This window comes from Pezoporus flaviventris, unplaced genomic scaffold, assembly GCF_033815535.1.
Source record: "Pezoporus flaviventris isolate CSIRO_AGI_PZ_B2104156 unplaced genomic scaffold, CSIRO_AGI_Pfla_v1 ptg000054l, whole genome shotgun sequence".
In the NCBI taxonomy this organism is placed as follows: Eukaryota; Metazoa; Chordata; class Aves; order Psittaciformes; family Psittacidae; genus Pezoporus; species Pezoporus flaviventris.
This window is the reverse complement of record NW_026892602.1, coordinates 6,012,656-6,034,516: the sequence shown is the minus strand read 5'-3', so window position 1 is coordinate 6,034,516 and position 21,861 is coordinate 6,012,656. Positions and strand designations below refer to the sequence as shown.

Sequence of the window (21,861 nt, the reverse complement as noted above, 5' to 3'; positions counted from 1 at the left end):
GTTTGAGGTGTAGATATGGTTGAAGTCCATAGATAGCTTGCTTTCATCTGTGTTGTGATTTGTCAGACAGGTCTGAGTCTCCTTATTGCCACCCAATTTTTCTCTGTGAAGGTGATGTGAGAAATGCTCTAAGCGTTCAACATCCCTTCCTTGAAAACTGTGTGTCAGCCTCAAATGTCCCTGTTGCAGTCACTGGGCTGTGCTGTCAGTTTAAATTGCTCCCCAAGGTTGACTTTCCTAGTATTAAAATGCTAGAGGAAGAGAAGGAGGTTTCTATTTCTGGGGGCAGTATCAAACTAAATTGTTGTGTATATGTAGTCTGGGGCAGTAATTGATGCTCAAGAGCTCCCACTGCTATCCTAAGGCATTTCATTTTGGTGGCAGGCGCTGGTTAAGTAACACTGGCAGCTTACTGCCCTCTGAATGCTGCTGCATTGGGTATTCAGGAAAAGGGGACAGAAAAAGGAAAAGATTTGGTCCAAGAGGACAGCATTTTACTCAGTTACACAATGTGTTGACCTTGCTGGCTATGTCCTCTGAAAAGGTTCCTGCTTGTAGCTGCTCCATGTGACACTTCCTTTTCTCTGGTGGCTGTCTCTGAGGTAGAGTCCTTCCTGGCTTAAAAGTACTCTGTTTTTGTCTTTCTCTTCTGCCCAGCAGCTTAGCAGGGTTGTCTTTTGAAGAAAATACTTTTAAGCCAAAGCCAGTGTAAAACAGTGCACTGGACAGTCAAACAATGTGAGTTTTGAAGACTTCGTATTGTCACTTAGTTCAGAAGACTTTCAGTGGCATCAGTTCCTTTAAACTATAGCATGTTGTCGACACTTTGATATCTGTTGCTGCTTTTCCAGCATTTGAGAATTCACCAGGTTTTTAATACTGCATAGTTTTCATTACAAATTATAAGCTTTTATGAGAAGCTTTATCTGACAATGCTAACATAACACTGAGATTGGTGGGCAAAATAAGTGTTCGTTTGTCCTGAAATTGTAGTACTGAATACTGAATTTTTGTGTGTGTCATAGTTACAGAGATATGTCATAGCTAGGTTACAAGGAACAAAAGAAAAAAAAAAGGCAACAACCTTACTTAACTGTAAAATCTGTAATTTTTTGAGAATAGAAATGTGAAAGTCTTTTCTGGGAACCCTGACATACATTACTCAAAGGCTATTTGAATAAAGGCATCTCTCTTTTTCTATTCCTTCTTGCAGTCACTGAAATCCTGCAGTTTCAAATTTACTGTTTTGAGAATTTTGCATCATTGATTTTTTTTATTCTTTTTCCTCTTCTCATTTTAGGAAAATTTGCTTTTATCCATACTGCCGGCTCATATCTCTATGGAAATGAAGCTAGCAATCATAGAGCGGCTAAAGGAAACTAACGATAATAGGCAAATGCATGACAATAACTTCCATAGTCTATATGTGAAAAGGCACCAAAATGTTAGGTAAGTACAAAGTCTAGAAGTAATTGTATTAAGCTGCTGATTCTTAACAATGCATATGGTCCAGTCAAATTAAAATTTAGAAGTAGACTTTTGGGCTGAATATGCATTTTTTCTGTTGTGGGAAGGTAGCATGTCATGAACTGATGTGCCATCTTCTAATCAGCTGAGATACTTGAAGCTTTTTTCTGGAGTTGTTTTCCAAGGAGAGAGACACTTTCTATTAAATGCGCTGTAATATTTAAGCTGACTGCGGAATAGACATATCTTCATATTTCTATTATGTTGATTTTCTCTTTTGTTCCTGTATAGCATTCTTTATGCAGACATTGTAGGATTTACTCGCCTTGCCAGTGACTGCTCTCCTAAGGAACTAGTAGTGATGCTGAATGAACTTTTTGGAAAGTTTGATCAGATTGCAAAGGTAGGTGTTGCAGTTTGTTGTGCAGCAGGGATAAAGGCCACCACTGGAAAAAGAAATTGTCTTTTCCACAAGACAGAAGGCAATTGGTGTTGGTGCTTCTGAAGTCAGGAAGGAAAGGCTGCTTTAGCTTTACAGCTAACTAGCAAAGTTACATTACAGCAAATTTTTATCAGAATTAGGAGATTTAGCAATCTGTTACTCTAATTCTAATTCTTGAGTCTGGAGGTTCATCTGTATTGTTCACGGAATTGTCTGATGGCAAGAAATAATTGTAACAGGGCTGGAAGAGGTACTGTACACAAGCTCTATTGAGGAGCTTTGCTGTATTCAGTTAGATGGATTGTTGGCTGTATAAATGAAGAACTCTCAGGCACACATTTACATTCATAAATTCAGTTATACTGCATCAGACCAAGATGTTCTTTACTCAGGAGTAATAATTAGTAATGGGTGCTTACAGGAAAATGTAAGAATGGGAAGTCGATTAAAATGGCCCCTATGAAGAGATACCCCTACTACTGACCCTTTAGAATAGCAGTAGTTCTTCCACTTCCAAGTGCTGTTTAACTTCTTTGCAGCAGTAATTGAAAACTTTGGTTTTGAGTTCTCACATTACAGGGACTGTATCATATACTTGTTTGCATGATTTGACTCTATGTGATGGTTTCTGTTATTCCCTAAATCTGATCCTAATCCTAGGCATATGTTCCATTGTAGCCATTGATTTGTTAGTATTATGCGGCAAATACTGCTTTCGGAAAATAAACGCTGTGTTTTGTTGCATCTTGTGTGACAAAAAAAAAAACCAAACCCAAACCAACCCAATTTATGCTTCTGGAAATCTAACACTGGTAAAACATAAGTCAAGACTCATGAGTTACTAGCTATCAAAACTTCCCATGGTTTAAAGATGTTGCTTTGATTTCATAATTTACTGTATTTATATATACTCAGTGTAAATCAGAAAAGTAATGGACTCAAAAAATCTTGGGGTTGTGAAATTCTAGAAATTCTTCAGAAAAAGTGGAAAAATTCCAAAATCATTAATGTAGCAGAGGAGTGAAATAGCTTTAATTAAACCTTTGTGGATGTCATTGAATAAATTCTTAAATAGATCACTGATTAAAACCTAGCTAAAAACCGAGTTAACAGTTTTGACTAAGTGACATTGCTAAACGTATGTATATGAATTTGGTTGTTGTTAAAACTACTGTAAACAGTTGCTGTAACAAAAGTACTGAGTAATTAGAGAGTCATACTAAATATTGTATAGTTGTGAAGCAGCTATTCAGAACACACAGAATAGGCCATGTCATCTTATTTGCCACGAGCTTTTTATGTCAGAGTAGAAGTAGAGGTTACACATATTTGGTAATTTTTTTGCAACTGTTTTTCAGACATAAAAGATCCTAGATTTTGAGTGATACGTTTCATTTTCTCCTGTCTGCAAGTTGCACAGTTTAAAAAATGTCTGGATTTAGTGAGTCAAGGTCTTTTGCAACCCTGTGGTTGAATGTAAGAAGAGATTCCTGCTTTTTGAGCTATTTTTGTTCTGCTGGGGAGTGTTCTCAGTCATCTTTTCCATACTGTAAAAATGCTGTGGGCTCTGGTTTACCTAGTAAAAGTTGATGGCTCACCTGGACACCGAGCTGGATGCTGAAGTCTAACAGTTCTAATCTAGGGCTGGGTTCCCTTGCTGATCATGTAAGCTTGTTGCTTGCTGCAATGCTCAGAACCTCCTGGAGGGTGTAAGATGGTGCAGAATGACGGACATTCTCTTAAGGCTTTGACTGATGAGGGAGAATGGCTTAGTTTGGTGAATTGTCAGTGATTTGAGCTGATTTTTGAGTTGATTGAAGAATTGTTGGGCTGGTTCCACAGCAGGGAGGGTTGGGCAACTGAAAGTGTGAGCTGGCTCAAATGAAATCATCTCATCAGTCAAACACTATATAACCTTGCAGAATTAGCCCTGGCTTGCTTGCAACCTTTGTAGTTAAAATTCTTCAAAAGTGCAAAGGACAGCATGAGAAGCTCTTTGCTCTTCCCCTTTCCTCCCTCCAGCCAGTCATAGGCAGCAGTATCCTCTGTTGCACAGTTAGGAAAGAGTTTTCTGCTGCCAGATAGTAATGCATGTTTTTCATATTAGAGATAGCAAAGTGTAGTGTCTACAGCTTCCTCTTCAGTCATATTTGAAACAAAAAGTCCCATTTTGTTTCTGCAAAGCTACCAGGTTGGGCAGCTTAATCTGTCACTTCTCTCTAAATTCTGTATGGGTTTTATGATGATGCACAATGTTACATATGAGGCTGCTATGCCAAACTTGAGGGAAAGGTAAAGAAACTGCCTCTAGTTCAAGTGTTAATAAAGGCAGAGATTAAAAAATAGACAGGAAGGTTTCACCCTTTGGATGCTAAATTCTGTGACAGTTTTATTTTTATTTATAGTTTCTCAGTTGCACACAGTTCCAAGGATAAAGTGAGAAACTAGTAAGATGATTGTATTTCAGAAGTGCTTGAAGTGGTCATTCCTCTTACTCTCCACTGAGCAATATCCAGGCATTTGGATGTGGGAAAAGAGAAATAAGCTTTGCTTTAACAAGGATTGAATGAAGCCTGACTTTCTCAAAATGATACAGACAAGTCCTAGTTTTGGTGTCATTAGCCTACTTGTTTTTTCCTGTTATATATGTTTACTATAATTTCACAGGAGAATGAATGCATGAGAATAAAAATCCTGGGAGACTGTTACTACTGTGTCTCAGGCCTACCTGTGTCCTTACCGGTTCATGCCAGGAACTGTGTTAAAATGGGACTTGACATGTGTGAAGCAATAAAGTAAGTATAGCACAGAAGACTTTTTAACATATTGAGACTATGAAGATACTGAATAAAGTATTTTTTGTCAACATTCAAAGTAGCTGTAGTTGAATAGTTACACATTGTGTCATAAGTCTTTTGTCTTTTGCACTAAGTGTACAATGAGACTAAATGTTATCTCCAGGAGGTGGGGAAAAAATCACAGGTGTAACTTATTCTCTAATACTCTCCTCCCTCCATAGGCAGGTGAGAGAAGCCACAGGAGTGGATATCAACATGAGGGTTGGCATCCATTCTGGGAATGTGCTGTGCGGCGTGATTGGCCTCCGGAAGTGGCAGTACGATGTCTGGTCACACGATGTGTCCTTAGCAAACCGGATGGAATCTGCTGGCGTACCTGGGTGAGGATCTTCCCTGTCAGTGCTAATGCACTCTGTCATTACGGTTTTTATAATCCTGGTTTATGAGTCTGGCATTGTAACTGTGCCATGACACAGACCTTCATAATGAGATGATGACAGTAGGACAAATGTGTACTCACCAGAGCTGTAAAATGCTAATATTTTCTGATTCTGTTTTCAGTGGGCTATAAAATTCTTTTCTTAGGCAAGTGACTGTTTCTTGACCTTCTCTTCATTGGAGAAACTTGTGTGTCCTCAGCAGCGCATTATGTTGATTTAGTTAACTCATGTGGACAGGTATAACATATATTTGTAAATTTACCTAAAGAATACATATACTGCTTAGGTTGACAAGGCAAAGCTGCATATTTAACTAGTGTTTCTGTTAACATTTTGAATATTAATATATTAAATTTATATAGAGAGTGCACCTATATGCACCACCACCAGTGGCCCCCCAAAATGTGAACAACTCAAAATGCAAACAACTCAAAATGCAGTCTGGTGAGGAGCATCCAAGCCAGGAGAGTTTGGGGCTGTTGGTTGTTGTATTTCTTTCTGTAGCATTTGTCATGGGCAGAACAGGAAATAAAGTGAGTGGTCCTGCGTGAAAAAGCTTGAGGCAAAGCAGTAATGTAACTTGCCATGTGCTGCTCAGCAGTGCAGAGGATTTGGTTTGAAGCTACTATTCATGCTGCCGTTTTTAAGAAGCTCATTGAAAAGGACAAATACAAGTGCTTTTAAAAATCACCAGCATTTAGAAAAGTATGCTATTTCCCAAGCTGAACTAGGGGATTACAACTAAGCTAAGAAACTTCATCTTCTTTCCTCCCTCATATTGTTTCCCATTTTTCATTACCAAATTAGCCTGTGATTTTGTAGGGTTTTGGTAGGGTGTGCAAATTAGTACTTATTAATTGAATGACATTCATCTGCATGTATGTTTAAGCATTAAAGTATTGGCTTCTTTTAGAAAGTGATTCTAACCAGGCACATAAAAGGGTTTCTTATTGTTTCTATGCTTCAGTCAGCTTTTAGGTATATGCTTGTAACTTAAAAGTTAATTTCTGCAAAGCAATAAGGGGATATGAATACAAAATTACTTTCTCGCATTAGTGCTCAAAACAGAAAATGAATTCTTTCTTGGTTAAGAGTTGCAATACCATCCACGCCGAATGTTTTAGTGTGTTGACTCAGCACGATTAAACACAAATACAGAGTTGTAAAGTTTCTTTTGTTGGTAAAGCAAACAACATGACCGAATATGGCATGCAAATGTTATTTTCTTAGTCATGTTTAGGAAAATTACCTAATCTTGGAAACTTTGTTTATTCCATTACATTCTGCATGCTTATGTTTGATAATCTGTTAAAGATTAAAGCTGGTTGGCATGCTGATTCAGAAATATTACACTTAATGCTTCCTATACCTATATATGTCTAGAGCCCACTTATCATGTGATTCAAAATTAGCCAAAGGAAACCATCAACTGGATGGCATGCTAAGGCACGTGAAGATCAACAAGGTGCTTGGTGACAGCCAGCATGGCTTCACTAAGAGGAAATCCTGCCTGACCAATTTGGTGGCCTTCTATGATGGGGCTACAGAACTGATGGACAGGGTAGAGCAGTTGGTGTCATCTACCTGGACTTGTGTAAAGCGTTCAAGACTGTCCCACACGACATCCTTGTCTCTAAATTGGAGAGACATCAATTTGATGGATGGACCACTTGGTGGATAAAGAACTGGCTGGATAGCTGCACACAAAGAGTTGTCATCAATGGCTCAATGTCCGGCTGGAGACCAGTAACGAGTGGTGTCCCTCAGGGATCGGTGTTGGGACCGGTCTTGTTCAACATCTTTGTCGCTGACATGGACAGTGGGATTGAGTGCGCCCTCAGCAAGTTTGCCGATGGCACCAAGCTGTGTGGTTCGGTTGATACACTGGAGGGAAGGAATGCCATCCAGAGGGACCTTGACATGCTTGTGAAATGGGCTGATGCCAACCTCATGAAGTTTAACCATGACAAGTGCAAGGTCCTACACCTGGGTGGGAGCAATCCCAGGCACAGCTCCATGTTGGGCAAAGAAGAGATTCAGAGCAGCCCTGAGGAGAAGGACTTGGGGGTGTTGGTTGATGAGAAAATGAACATGAGCCGGCTTCAGTGTGCGCTTGCAGCCCAGAAAGCCAACCGTATCCTGGGCTGCATCAAAAGGAGCATGACCAGCAGGCTGAAGGAGGTGATCCTGTCCCTTTACTCTGCTCTTGTGAGACCTCACTTGGAGTATTGTGTGCAGTTCTGGTGTCCTCAACATAAAAAGGACATGGAACTGTTGGAACAAGTCCAGAAGAGGGCCACGAGGATGGTCAGGTGACTGGAGCACCTCCCGTAGGAAGACAGGCTGAGAAAGTTGGGGCTGTTCAGCCTGGAGAAGAGAAGGCTGCGTGGAGACCTCATAGCAGCCTTCCAGTATGTGAAGGGGGCCTATAGGGATGCTGGGGAGGGACTCTTCATTAGAGACTGTAGTGTCAGGGCAAGGGGTAATGTGTTAAACAGGGGAAGTTTCGATTGGATATAAGGAGGAAATTCTTTCCTGTTAGGGTGGTGAGGCATTGGAATAGGTTGCCCAGGGAGGTTGTGAATGCTCCATCCCTGGCAGTGTTCAAGACCAGGTTGGATGAAGCCTTGGGTGATACGATTTAGTGTGAGGTGTCCCTGCCCATGGCAGGGGGGTTGGAATTAGATGATCTTAAGGTCCTTTCCAACCCTAACTATTCTATGATTCTATGACTTGTGGAAGGCTGAGCCTCACAGGGAGGAAGGGTTTCTGTTCCATTATGCAAATGTTACATTTGTTTCCTGCTCTGTGGAAAAAAAGATGTGTCTGGGGTTCCCCATTCCAATATTAGCTAGTCCTGCTCCTTTGGAAGCAGAAGTTTTGTCATTAGGAGCAGTTGCAGGTTTTTATTTAAAATAGGAAGTATGTATATTTTGGGTTTCTATAAATGAAGGCGTTTAAAGACTTTTGAGAGGGTGCAGAAAAACTCATAACTTTATAAATATTTTCTTTCCATTTCTTGTTCATCTTCCCAATTTTATTATTTGAATTCCTAAAAATGTAATACTCTAGCAAAACAGAAAGGACTAGCATAAAACCAAACTTAAAAATGCGTTTGACCCATTCTAATATCTATATGGGTGAAAGATCAGAACATGGTATTCTCAGGCCTGTAAGCGTAGGAAATTGCATGCAGTAGGGTAGGTATTCTGCAGTAGCATGGGAAGTGCAATGGTGCATGTTACAGCTTGCCTTTAAGAGGCAGCTTTAGCAATTTTGGTTATGTTCTGATCCCAGAATCCAGTAAGTGTTAGTAACTGCTGAGAAATCATTGGCATGGTAATTTAAATGGGAAGAAGTTTGCAGTGAGATCTCAAATATCCCACAGTGCTGTGTGATTTGGGGAAAAAGGGAGAGAAAGCTTATTAAAATGGAACATGAGGATAGTGAACAAATTTATTTCCTTTTGAGGTAGGTGGAAAAGTACAGAAAATGTGCTGCAGTACATGAGGATTACAAGGCATCACCCAGGCTCTGTGGGAGAAAATGATGCTTTAGAGCAAGCTTTAAAATTTCAGGTGTGAAGATTCACCTTGATTGCAAAACTACATAATCAGGGTAACAAAGACGACTTTTTTTTTTTTTTTAGGCAATTAGCAGTAAACAAATAAAAACATGCATCCTGTATGTTCCAGAACTCTTATCTTTTGGCTTTAAAAGTATTGAGGAATTTTTCTTCTTCCTTGTGAGAAGCCACAGCCAGTGGTCTCCAGGTCTTGGCTGAACTATCTCCAGGCAAACTTTCATGCAGCATAAGGAAGCAGAGGCAGATGGAATAGTGATCCCCTTGCTTTCTGTAGTTAGGTGGGAGTGCTGCACACTGTCAGCTTCCATTCTGGGAATGTTCCTCCCCAGCTCTGTGCTGATGGATGTAGGACTGGTAGCAGTGTTTAACCCCTCCGTGCCAAAGAATAGTGAGAAAAGCTGTGGGAAGATAACAAAGTAGAATATAAGGAAAGAAATACTGTTTAATGAACACACTCAGGTCTCTTGTTGAGAAATTCTGTGGAAAGATGTTACTTATAATTTAGTATGGAACTATGTGATTCAGGGTACTGAACTAAGTAATGTTAGAGGGAAAGCGTGAACAGGTACCGAAAAAGTACTAGCTGCTCCCCTTAGAAGCAAGCTGCTGTTCTTGCTGTGCTATGCTCTCCTCTGATTGTTTCAGAAAAGACAGGCTTTCAGAATTATGCTCCTAGCTGACAAAAAACCTTTTCCATTTTTTCCCTCCAGATGTCTCCTCCCTTCCTCATGCATTTCTAGCATGAGACAGTCCTCCCTTGTGCTTTGTTTGTGAGCTTTCCCTGCAGGTCTTCCCATCTGAAACTACCTGCCTGCAAGTTTGTCTTGTCAGTCATCAGATCTCCTTTGATCACATTTATTCTTGTTTCTTATATATCTCTGCTTATTTCAATTTAATTTTATACTGATGCTATCTCATTCTGGAAGTGTTTCTCAGCATTCTATGAAAGATGCCCTGTGAAGAACTGCAGTAAAGGATTGCAAATATGGTTTCAAGCACTGGCAGGATTTTGCAGTTGGCTGCCAAAGCACAAGATGGCTGAAAAGGAGAAATGTAGTAGTGGCCATTGAAATGTAAATGAAATGCTTAATGTGACCTTTCTGTAAGTGTTTTGGTCTCTTGTTCTTTCTCCCCTTCTCAGCCGTGTACACATCACTGAAGCAACATTGAATCACCTAGGCAAAGCATATGAAGTAGAAGAAGGGAATGGACACCTGAGGGATCCTTATCTTGAATCTATGAATATCAAAACCTACTTAGTGGTTGATCCAAGGGTATGTGGTTGTTTTTAAATGTGTATTTATTCAAGTATATACATACATTTTAAGGACATAGGTGACTGTGGTACATACACCTTTTAAATTCAGCAGCAGAATTGAAGCATGGTATGGGCCATCTGAGTAGCTTGGATTTGGGACTTCAGATCTGAAAGCACATGCTACTGTTTTATAAGATGTCTTTAGCTTGAAGGTAGTAAGTGTTATGATGAAACCTCTTATGTGGTCAACTCAGAGTAAAAATGCGTTTTTGACTGTATTTATGTGAAGTGTGTCTCTCACAAATACAGGTCAAAGGGTGGAATGAAGTCACGAAAGAATACCTGTACTGTGTGACCACCTTCAGAAAGATATTCCCTGTAAAATAGCTTCTGACATCATCTTCCTCACTATCTTGGATGTGAGAGTCACCTTCTTTTCAGAGTATAAAGTTAGCAACTATTGGTTGTCCCTTTAGAGCCTGGTAACCACAGACACCTGGAGTACTGCAGGTTTGAATCCGCTTGTGGTTGATGAGTAAAATATTTCAAAAGGAAAAAGAATGAAAGTGACAAAGTTATTTCTTTCAGGATCTTTACAGGAAGGAACAGCATAGAGCCGCTTTTAATTAGCAAGAACACAATCTTTGTTGCATGGTTTATGTACTCAACACTGCAACCCTCCCTACATGTACCCAGCACATATTCTCAGAATAAGGATCTAAGTCTATTAAAATGGTCCCTGCTTACCTGAAGATACCTGTGAAATGTTAGAGGATAACCAGTGGTTGACATAATGGCTTATTCTGCAGTTTTAGCTTCCTTGTAGACCCACAAAGGTATTGCTGTATGCACTGTATATATTGTCTAACTCATTACCTGTGATGCAGGGATATAATCTAATGCTGAGTCTGTAATTTGTGGGATCTTCTCCTAACCACTGTTTTGATACACCCCAGCTCAGGAACTGGGAATCTTTTCCCCTGATGAGGTGCTGACTGCAAGGAATTTTTATCTATTCATAAGATCCTGCAGTATCTCACACTGTAAATAAAAAAGGAAGTTTGAATGTTGCAATGTTACAAGTGAAGGCTTGTAAAGGCAGATGGAGCAAATTAATTACGTCACAATCTGGTTTAGCTCACATTAATTAAACGAGGTAAAGGGGTTGAGGCTGGCTGACACGTTGCTGGTATGTGTTTAGAGTCCTACTAAATAGTTAGATTAAGCTACTAAAGTATATGTACCTTCATTTGTTTGTAATTTGTGTAATTTTCTTGTTTTTAAATGTGTGTGTTTTCTGTTAGTCTAAACAATGCATAGCAAATAATCATCTCCCTAAAACAAGAGTTAATGATGGGCTGAAGATGCGAGCATCTGTTCGGATGACACGTTATTTAGAGTCCTGGGGAGCAGCCAGGCCCTTTGCCCACTTGAACCACAGAGAAAGCGTGAGCAGTGACTCTTCAAGTTCACAAGGAAAGCAAAGAAAGGTGAGGTTTGGAGTAGTAACTGTCATCTTACAATTGCAAAATGCTCCTTGTGTCTATGGTGTGAAACTCAACATCTGACATGAATTTTGTGGCTGAAATTGTGCTCATGTGTACACAAGAACTAAGTATCTCTGAAACAACTGCTTCTGTCAGAACTTAACAGTATTCAAACTTATCCAATCTATACTCATAGTAAACCTTCAAAGTAAAACTTTGAAATTATCTTCCTTCCTCCACCTCCCACTCCCCAATTTTTCCATCTACGGGTCCTGCTTACATGTGGTTTTGGAAAAAAGATAATTTATCCCAGCCTACAGATGCGCACAACATTTACTTAAAATGTACAGAAAATTAACAGTGCACCCACGGGTTCTGCCTGCAACAGGCTGGTGTCAGTAAAGGATTTCTAAGGTAATGAATTCTTAAGATTTTTAAGATTTTTAATTTTAAGAAAACTAATTTTTCTTCCTGAAAGCAGAAATGAGACGTGCATGCTTTCTGGTGTGCTCCTGGAGGTGCAGCAAGGCTGTACTACTCTCTGTGGACAGATAGCTGTAGTAAATGTTAAATTAAGTATGGGTCCATTCAGGTTTGTGGAAGTGGTTTTCGATCTACTTGTTTCTGCTGATGTTAATTACTTCTGTCTGTGGAGAAAAATAAGAGGTAATATCTGTTCAATTATTTTTGAATGATTTCTTTGTCAGAAAACACTCAGTTGTTAAAGCAGAAAACATTGCTGGAAGGATTGATTTTTGGTAAGCTTTTCTACTTGAGAAGGGCTCCTGATTTTTATTTTTGGATAAAAATGGTTTTGACAGTTTCCTGAAGTTTATTTTCAATACTTGTTTGCTATTTACTGAGTGTGTAACTTATTCTTAATTCCTCGTTTGATTTAGGAAATACCTTTGAGTTCCACTGGGCGTCAGAGAAACTCTGATAGGTTTGTCAAGTACTTTCTTCTTTTAAAATATGTGATCCGGTGCTCCTCTTGAAGTTAAGGGTACTGAGGGCATGCGGTCTTTTGGCTGATCAATCACTGTTCATACAGTATCCCTGCCATAGAAGGGTTAAGCTAAATCTTTGGCCTTCAAAAGACCTCTCAGTTGACACTTGTTACTATTAGACTCTAACAGGCTGTAGTTCCCCCACCTTTTTTATCTCGCTGGCCCCTCAGTCATTCATCTTGCATTTTACTTTATGGCCTGTAGCAGGATGGAAGGGAGTAGGGAAGTAAGAGACCTATAGAGCACTGGAAAACAAATCAAGACACCTCATACATGGTATACCCGTTTATACTGTAACTGCTTGTGCTACCTCAGCTTTTAGTTTTCTTAGATGCTAGTTTTGTTCATGAGCAATATAGTACCAAATAAATAAATTTTATCATTGTATTATAAATAAATACATCTTATGTTTTACAAAATAATGCCTTTGGTTAGTAGTGTTAATGTATGCCATCATACTGTAATAAAAAATTGGCCATTATATGTAGAAAAGCTTACAATGGTACCTGTACCACTGAGTTAACCAAGTAAATGATTTTTCACTTTTCAGACATTCTCGTAGTTTATAAAAATATTGTCTCAAAAAACGCATGGTTTGAATAACTAGAGAAATGCTCAGTAAAGTGCTTATGGATGCATGTTTATCAGTTTGGAGCATTCTTGTTTACTGTCTCTGTGGTAGTTTCCCCCACTTGTGTCATTTGGAATTGTAGCCATTCTGTGTTTCTGAATAGCATTTGTGACATGGACTTAATTTCTTTCCCAGAAATTCATCTCAGAAGGGGAGGATAGAGGAAGATATTTATGATGAAATGATGTCAACCATTGAGGGCCTCAGTTCAACAAAGTATGCAGTATCTTATTGTTTGAGAATATCTCTTTGAGAATAATCTTTACTCTCAATTTTAAACTCATATAAAAAATTTACTTCTCAAAAATGAATAGTTACCAGGATTCTTGTCTTGCCTCTCTTTTGGTTTTTGTTTGTTTTTCAGTTATTTTAGATCCTTTTTGGTTTTAATTTGAATATCAGAGGGTATTACTGCATTATTATGGCAAAAAGCCAATGGTTACTATAGCTGTTTGTGGGGTGACATGAAATAGCAAAATATTTGTTTCTTAGGACTGTCCAAAGTTACGGGCTGAACTGCAGTGTGGATGGTATAGGAAGTTAATACTTGTGTTCTGCTGATTAAAATAAGAAATATCAGGAAATTGGGTGTAGTAATGAACAAAACCTGTGTATAAAGTCAAACCACACATTTGAGGGTAGTAACATAATTGCCTTAGTGTCTAGTTCATGGAAGGTAAATGGTGTATCAGTAGCAGGTGGTGCATTTGGCACTATATTTGCATTTAAAAGCAGACAAACACAGGCAGTGCTGTTTGTGGTTGGTGTTTGTTTTTAATTTAAAATAGTATTTAAATTGCTATCAAATGTAAACCACTGGATTCAAGAAGAAAAAAAAATTCTTTCATCTGAATCATAGCATGGCTGTTAACACTGAACCTCAGCTATTCCTAATGGAGGCTTGATATTATTTAGGGGAAGTTTTTGGAGGCTGTGAACCATCTCTAACATCTGCTGTTATACTTTAGTGTTTGTAAACCTCTGGCAAGACCTGGGGTTACATTTTGCATGTAACGGGTAGGTGCTGGAGCCTGTGTGAGTGTTCTGGATCTGCCTGTCAGCTACATAACAGCGTAACTGCTCTTGTGCTATGAAACATTAAGAGCTTGCAGAACAGTCAAATGTGTGTAAAACAGTGGCACTCTCAACCTGTATACTGTGGTGTCTCAAGTACAATGATGATTTTGCATAATCTCCTTGGCCTATTGGTGTATGTTTTGTAATGTGTGTCTCTCTAAATGCAGCCCATGGTGTGGCAGATCGGATGACTTCTGTGGGTTTTCACTGATTTTTGCAGAACCCAGTCTTGAAAAAGAGGTTGGTAAAATCAAAATAATCCTTTTCGGTCTTTGATTTACACTTCAGAGCAGCATAAGAATATATTTTTTTTTTCTGAAACTGGATTCTGGAGGTGACTGCACACCCAAAGAGATTTTTGGTAACTAAAGGAAAGCACATTTTATGATTCGTTAGAGTTGGTCATTTTTCATGAGAATGCTAATTCTGTAGATTAAAGGAGATTGTCTGTAATCTGTGGTTAAATTCTTGCCATAAAGGAGTAAGTGGGAGTTTGGCAGCTTTACAATATGAAGAACTTCTCTCGGAAGCAATAAGATTTAAAAAAAATTAAAAAAAAATACATAAATATTTCGACATCCATAATGAAAGTACTTTGAAAATACTTTGCTTTCTGTGGTTGTTTCTTTCCAAGTATAATGCTATTTGTTAGGTACAGCGTACTTTTCCTGTTTGATTACCTGTTCTTTAGTTTAATGTGCTGGGGTGCACTGCATGTAGTTATTGCAGGGGTGGTAGGATGCATACACACTTTAGGTTTACTTCTGTGTATATCCTTTTTTTATAATGATTTTTGCTCTGCATCTGTGAAGCACTGATTTGTGTACTTGCTGGATTTCCCTCTTTGTCTGAAATGGTCTTTTGGACTAGGTGTTTTTTCTTGACAGATGTTTGAGTGAATTTTATTTGGTTTTCTTTCATTCCCTTTTAGTTGTATGTACATTTTTAATGATACAGCGTAAATCTGCATATGTGTATCATCACAAAAATTTAACAGAATTTTAAAACAGCCTGGAACTAATCTTTAAGATTTATTATGATTTGTGTTTCAGTATCGCACCATTCCAATCTTAAAACTGAAGAGTTACTTTGCATGTGCCAGTTTCGTGTTCTTCTGTATATTTCTGATACAGATGTTCATAATGCCAAAGTAAGTGTCAATATTTTAATAATTTATAATTCAAGTTAACCAATAGCTAAAGTGAAACTCATGTGCATGAAACTTTTTACAGTCTTTTGGAGTTCCTGACGGTTTACATTTAAGGAATAGATACCTCTTAGGACTAATTTACACCTTAATAAAGGAGTGCAGTCATGATGTTGGCAGAACTGCCTAGATAGCAGGATGAAAATAAAATAAAAATGTTTCTTTAATAATATTTTTGCTTACTGCACACATGGAGGTGTTCAGTTAAATAAGAAATCCTATTTTACAAGAATAGTTGGCTGTGAGCATATTAAAATAAGAGTGAGCAATGAAAATTGGATTACCTGGTTAAATATGTTAAGTGACCCTTTTGTCTGTAGAAATACAAGGAGGGAATTTTGAGCTGCTTCTCATACTCTAAGAAAGCAGATATTTGATAATTCTGAAGTTTATGGTGTATTTGGTTTTCGTGGCTGTTGCAGTGCAATTTCCATGTGGTTTATGCAAGGGGTGGCAATTCAGGCTGTCAGTGAGCAATAGAATATCTTAAAGTAGTATTTGTGCAACAGAGCAACAATAACCTGTGCAATGGTATGGTCATCCAGTGCTCCTAAAGAAAAATTCTATTTCAATGTAGAGAAACAGTGTTAGCAAACGTTAGTTTAAGTTGTGGTTTGATTCTCCCCTTCTTTCCCTATTTAACACTGGTTTGTTTTATGTTTTCTGTTTAGAACTGCAAAACTGGGAATTTCCTTTGGCATTGTTGCAGTCATCATTGTACTCATTTTGTTTGTATGCTTTGCTGAGAAATGTGTGGTAAGTTTATTTAAAACCAAGAAAAAAAATCCTGTTTTCAGAAGCAGATGTAGGTAATTCAACACCTTGGTCTATCTTTTAGGATGATGAATTAAGCTGTTAATTCCAATAGGAATTACAAGAGCCTTGAGTCTTGGCTTACCAGAAGATTTTATTGCCTGAAACAGATTTTCATGTCTGAAAATTCTCACTGTAATTCAGAATTATTTGGATGGCAGAATAGATGGGTGGGAGGAAGATAATGCCTGCTGAGTGGGGCTGGGGGTTTTAAATTTATTTTTATTTGTATGTTTGTCCTTAACAGTAGTTTTTCTTTTAAACTTGATATTTTCTATACTGAAAAAAATACTAAAATAAAAATAAGTTTGAATGAAGGCTTTGATAATAATTCATAAGGTCCCATGAAAATTACAAACCTGAATAATTTATTGGCAAAAATTTCACAGCTGTTAGAATTCCAAATTCACCATTACATCCATTAGGCCACTTTGCATTTGTAGTTCCTTTTTCTTTGCATTATTAAATATGTATGCAATTACTGTATAAAAAAGTGCATAGTGACATAGAGACAGCCCATAGTGGCATGGGCCCGTAGTGACATAGGACACGTTCAATGATACAAAATAAAGAAAATCCTTCTCCAGTCCAAGAACTATCTGGAGGCAGGGGTGAGAAAGGGAAGGGATTTTTAGGGAGTTTTTCCACTTGTCAAATCTATGTTGCGCTAAGCCAAGGGTGTGAGGGAATTCTGAAATTCTGTTGGGAGCATGGCACCATCACCCTGCAGCCCAGTGGTGGTGGTGCGCTTGCAGGAAAACTGGCACAGAAATACACTGTCCCTTACAGAGCCACGACTGAGTTGTGTAAAAAGGAAAGAAAACACCAATATGATTACACTCTGTACACAGGGTAAAATTTTATGATTAATTTAAAAGTAACAGATAGTATGTATAGATTTTATGTATGTATAGTGTTCATATATATATGTGTATGGATGGATGGGGTTTTATGTATGTTTGTCTATGGAGAGAAAGAGGGAAAAGTGTGTGTATATGTGTGCATGGGTGTTTTCTACATATGAAAAAACACATGGAGAAAAGAAAAAGAGAATTCCAAGACTGTAATTGCATCAGGCTGGAGTTTTACACTGGGAGTGTTTTGGCATAGCACCTTGAATAATCCTTGCAATTATGAAAAGCATGTGCTTTACTAGATGCTTTTCTATATAGCAGCAAGTGGAGTATATAAGGATGGCAAGAAAGGGGACCATCTATGATGGGTTTTGATTCAGGCGTCTGGCAAGGTAGTTCCAGATACAACATTACAGCTCAATAACACCCCCCCCCAAAAAAAAAACATAGGTAATAACTGTATTTTTAGTAACATTTCTGTAGATCTTTCAATCAGATTATAATTTTGCATTTTTAAAGCAGAAATTAAGAAAAGTTTGGGACCCAGTTTGAAGTAAGGAAGCATTATCTCTATTTTCAGATGTGAAAAAGTGTTAGGTATTTGATCAGAATTACTAGCTTCAGAGTTCTAAATTAGAATTCCAGTGAAGACTCTTGACACTCTCCTGCAAGAAAAAAGCATTTTATATTTAAAACTCTTTTTGCCCTTGTATCAAAGTGTAACCCATGCTACTAAAACAACCTAATTCTGTTTACAGAAGCGCTGCTCAGAACGTTGGTCTTTCCTGCGCCACCTTTGTGCTATCTCGGAAAAGGTGGAAACAATGCCTTTACTCAGGCTTCCCTTAGCAGTCATTACTATTGGTGCCTTGCTGATTATAGCCATTTTTAATTTTGTAAGTAATCACTTTATCTTTAGTCTGTGAATTTATTGTAAGATACACAGTTTAAGTAACTTTGTGTATTCTTTTCATCAAGTACTGTGCTTTTTGCTGCTTTTTCTAATGTCTGATTTGCAACGTGAGTTGATGTACACAAGGGTAATGCATGATGACATGTAAAAGCATTAGAAGTAAAAACTCCCAGTTTGTAGAACTGAAAGTGCATGTGATAGACTTGAATTCTAGTTTACACCACCTTTTCTTGCTTTCGAGATGGAATTTATAATTACTACTGGTTGTAATCATCATCACTAAGATGGTCTTCCATTTTTCTTAATGTGGGTTTAAATGTTTGGCTGTAGCTGGAAGAAGTGTTAAGCAGTTTACTGTGCTACTTGCTAACGCAATATTAATGCAGATGAGGAAGGAAGAATATAGCTTGGCTCTCTTAAGACGCAAGATATTGTGGGTAGTTACTGCTAGACTATGATGCAAATGGCATTGGTCTTTTACCTGTAGTTTGAGTATTGTATTGAACCTGGGATATATGCATTTGAAAAACAACACTTTGGAGTTACCTCATGATCAAGGCCACTCTGCTGTGTTAATTTTTCAAACAAGTTGTATGTAACACATCATGTTAAGAGTTAAACCTACTATTTGACCAATTTGGTGGCTTTCTATGATGGGGCTATGGAACTGATGGACAGGGGTAGAGCAGTTGACGTCATCTATCTGGATTTGTGCAAAGCGTTTGACACTGTCCTGCATGACAGGAGGAAGTTCTTTACTGTGAGGCACTGGAATGGGTTGCCCAAGGAAGCTGTGAATGCTCCATCCCTGACAGTGTTAAAGGCCAGGTTGGACAGAGCCTTGGGTGACATGGTTTAGTGTGAGGTGTCCCTGCCCTTGGCAGGGGGGTTGGAACTTAAGGTTCTTTCCAACCCTAACTATTCTATGATTCTACCTGATAGCCAGCTACTAAAAGTGATGTCCTTCTGATCCCTCGTGCTTCATCTGCCATTCTTCTGATTCCATGGGGAGTTTCTTCTGAAACTCTGCAAGAAATGCTTAATTTTTGTTTTTGTAGGGTTGTTTTTCTGGTGGCTTTGGTCCTTGAATTGTCTCAGTGGTGTCCTGTGAACACCACCTGTTCTGGGTTAGCAGTAGCAGTCATTTTTCTCCTTCTTAGCAGTTGGTGCAGTGCTGTGTTTTTGACTTCACTTTGAGAACAATGCTGATAACAAACCAATGTTTTTAGTTGTTGCTCAGTAGTGCTTACCCTAACCAAGGACTTTTCAGTCTCATGCTTTGCCAGTGAGGAGGGTCACAAGAATCAGGGAGGGAGCAGAGACACAACACCTGTCCCCAACTAGCCAAAGAAGCATTCTATACCACAGCACATCATGCCCAGTATATAAACTGGGGGAGTCACCCAGAAGGCCCAGATTGCTGCTCAGGTCGGGCTGGGTGTTGGTCAGCAGGTGGTGAGCAATTGTATTGTGTATCACCTGTGTTTATTGTTTTATTTTCCCCTTTTAGTTTCCTATTCTCTTCCTTTTTATTTGTCTTATTATTATTGGTGGCAGCAGCAGTAGTAGTTTTGTATTGTAGCTTAGTTACTGGACTGTTCTTATCTCAACCAATGGGATTTGCATTCTTTTGATTCTTTTCCTCATCCCTCTATGAGTGGGGGGGGAAGAAGGGAAAGGGAGTGAGCAAGTGGCTGCGTGGTTCTGAGTTACCAGCTGGGCTTAAACCATAACGACACCAGAGACAGCCTAGAAGAAAACAGGAGCAGCAGCTGTGAACTCAGGGGTGAGACAGAACCACACGCTTGTGCTAGTTAGCTCCTAGCTGAGTGTGGTCATAATATGAAACTTCACCCTAAATGAAAAAATAAGTAACTACTCACCAATTTTAACCTTCTTGCACCTTGTGTGTTCATGTATGTTTACTACAGCTATATGGGATATCACTGTATTTCAACACTTACATCGCAGTAGCACTGAGAGGGCAACCAGATCAGGACTCATTGTATAACATATGGAGAAAAACTTAACATTAGTGACTACCTGCTAACAAGTTTCTAAGGTGGTTTTGCTATTGTTCTTTTTTCCCCAATAAAACAAGACCACTGAAGGGTACAAACCTGCAAACTTTACTGGATCAGATGACCTGGGTGCTGCCACCTATGTGAGTATTGTCTTAATTTCTAAGATTAAAATAAAATCAGTTTTGAATGGTGTGTATAATATAGATGGACGGCAGCATTTTGATATCCTTAATCTTTTTATAAAGGTAGAAATTTTAAATCATTGAACACAAAGACTTATTCATGCCACAAGGTAGTCCAAGGGATATTTTCTATTTTTAGCTATGGCTTTACTATGCATCTCTTTTTTGAATTTTTCAGAAGTCTGGAGTACTCGTGGGTAAAGCTGGAATAGTGGCTTATTTTGGTTACTCAGCACCTTTGAAAGGTGTTCTTGAGCATTTCAATAAGGATAGATTCATCATTTGCTAGTGACACAAAAGGATTATTTCTGGGGGTTTCATTTTTTTTTACCTCTTTAATTCCAAAGTAGCAATCTATTTTCAGATTGTCCAAATGTTGGGGATGCTCTTAGATATCTTTTAGATGCTGGCATATTTGTGACCACAGTGCAGCAGGCTGTGTGAGGGCCGTTTCATTCAAGTCCTTATAATAAAAGATGTTACGCGTACATAATGCACATTGTGCTCATCTGGTAATTTCTGTTCTTGCATGTCTGTAAATCAGCCTTTTGGAAACACAACTCAATCCCGCATTGAGGAAACTGTAAGTAGTGAATACATGTTACTTTGAAACCCAGATCTTTGAATATTGTATGTATTACTGACAGCTGGCAGCTTCTGTTCCTGTATAAACCAGCTTTTTTAGGTATGTGACAACAGAAAAGTTCTTCATGAAATCAAGATGTTTCAGCTGCTGTTGCTTTGCTGAATAAAGTATGGATTTGCAATTTTTGATATTTCAGACTTAAAAGTAGATCTAAAACTTTGAGGAAAAAGTGTTCTCTAGGTAGTGGCTTCTTTTTCAGAGGTTTTTCAGTGGTTTCTTTTTCAGGGTTAAAAGTTTTGAGTGTTCATTATCTTTTGGAAGTTAGACTCAATGCCTTTAGGGTGACAGAGTTGGTATAATACAATACTATATGGGCTCTGATCCTGAACTGCTGTATACATTGTTCTAGTTTCATTCACTTCATCGGAAGTGAGAACTGCTTAGCCAAGAACCTCCCAGATCTGAGGTAGTTCTGTGCTGTTGTGGGTGAAAATCTGTGCTTTGTACATAAAGAGAAATAAACTCTTAAGGAGCAGAAGCTGAGGTAATTTTGGAGTTGTTTGTAGACTAAAGAGTGCTAGCTCAGTGTCCTCTACCTGTGCCTGTGGCTGCACAGAGTAATCCTGTCTGCCCAGCGCACTTTGTAGCACCTTACAGTTTCAGTGCTTCTGGCTGCATGGTGACCTCAGACACCACACTTGAACTGCGATTCTCTAGGAGATTTTGCAGTAATTCCCTTGGATAATGGTGGCAGCTTGATGATGCCTATGAGCATCGAAGTACTTACGAAGAACCTGTGTCTAAGGCTGGTAACAGGTCAAGGTCTTCCCATGGTATAGGTGTGAGAGATGGGAATGTGGTATCTGCTTAAGGTTATAAAGGGGGAGCACTGTCAAGAATAGAGCCAGAATGCCATGGTCTGTTCACTAGACCATGAGCCTGCTTTAGCTTGAACTTTAAAGAAACAATTGCTTAAATTAATAGCCTTCAGAAGATAAATTCTCAATGCTCTTCAATTTTTGTCTGATGCTGCTTATGTTGGTGTGATCCTTTTTCTTTGCCTTAATTAAAAAAAAAAACACTTAAAGT

The 21,861-nt window shown here is 38.6% G+C and overlaps 1 protein-coding gene across 3 annotated transcripts in view; it reads left to right on the top strand.

Moving 5' to 3' along the window:
* Nucleotides 1–21,861, top strand: part of ADCY7 (adenylate cyclase 7) — a 74,110-nt gene that overhangs the window by 45,861 nt on the left and 6,388 nt on the right. For 2 of the 3 annotated variants that reach the window (XM_061469069.1, XM_061469071.1), the window contains exons 6-19: nucleotides 1,301–1,449; nucleotides 1,759–1,870; nucleotides 4,577–4,704; nucleotides 4,929–5,087; nucleotides 9,875–10,007; nucleotides 11,296–11,481; nucleotides 12,378–12,421; nucleotides 13,252–13,332; nucleotides 14,361–14,433; nucleotides 15,246–15,343; nucleotides 16,072–16,156; nucleotides 17,826–17,963; nucleotides 20,082–20,144; nucleotides 20,731–20,769. In XM_061469069.1, coding sequence (XP_061325053.1) covers nucleotides 1,301–1,449; nucleotides 1,759–1,870; nucleotides 4,577–4,704; nucleotides 4,929–5,087; nucleotides 9,875–10,007; nucleotides 11,296–11,481; nucleotides 12,378–12,421; nucleotides 13,252–13,332; nucleotides 14,361–14,433; nucleotides 15,246–15,343; nucleotides 16,072–16,156; nucleotides 17,826–17,963; nucleotides 20,082–20,144; nucleotides 20,731–20,769 — 1,488 coding nt within the window. The remainder of the gene's footprint in view (nucleotides 1–1,300; nucleotides 1,450–1,758; nucleotides 1,871–4,576; nucleotides 4,705–4,928; nucleotides 5,088–9,874; nucleotides 10,008–11,295; nucleotides 11,482–12,377; nucleotides 12,422–13,251; nucleotides 13,333–14,360; nucleotides 14,434–15,245; nucleotides 15,344–16,071; nucleotides 16,157–17,825; nucleotides 17,964–20,081; nucleotides 20,145–20,730; nucleotides 20,770–21,861) is intronic. The other variant, XM_061469070.1, reaches the window with a different exon arrangement.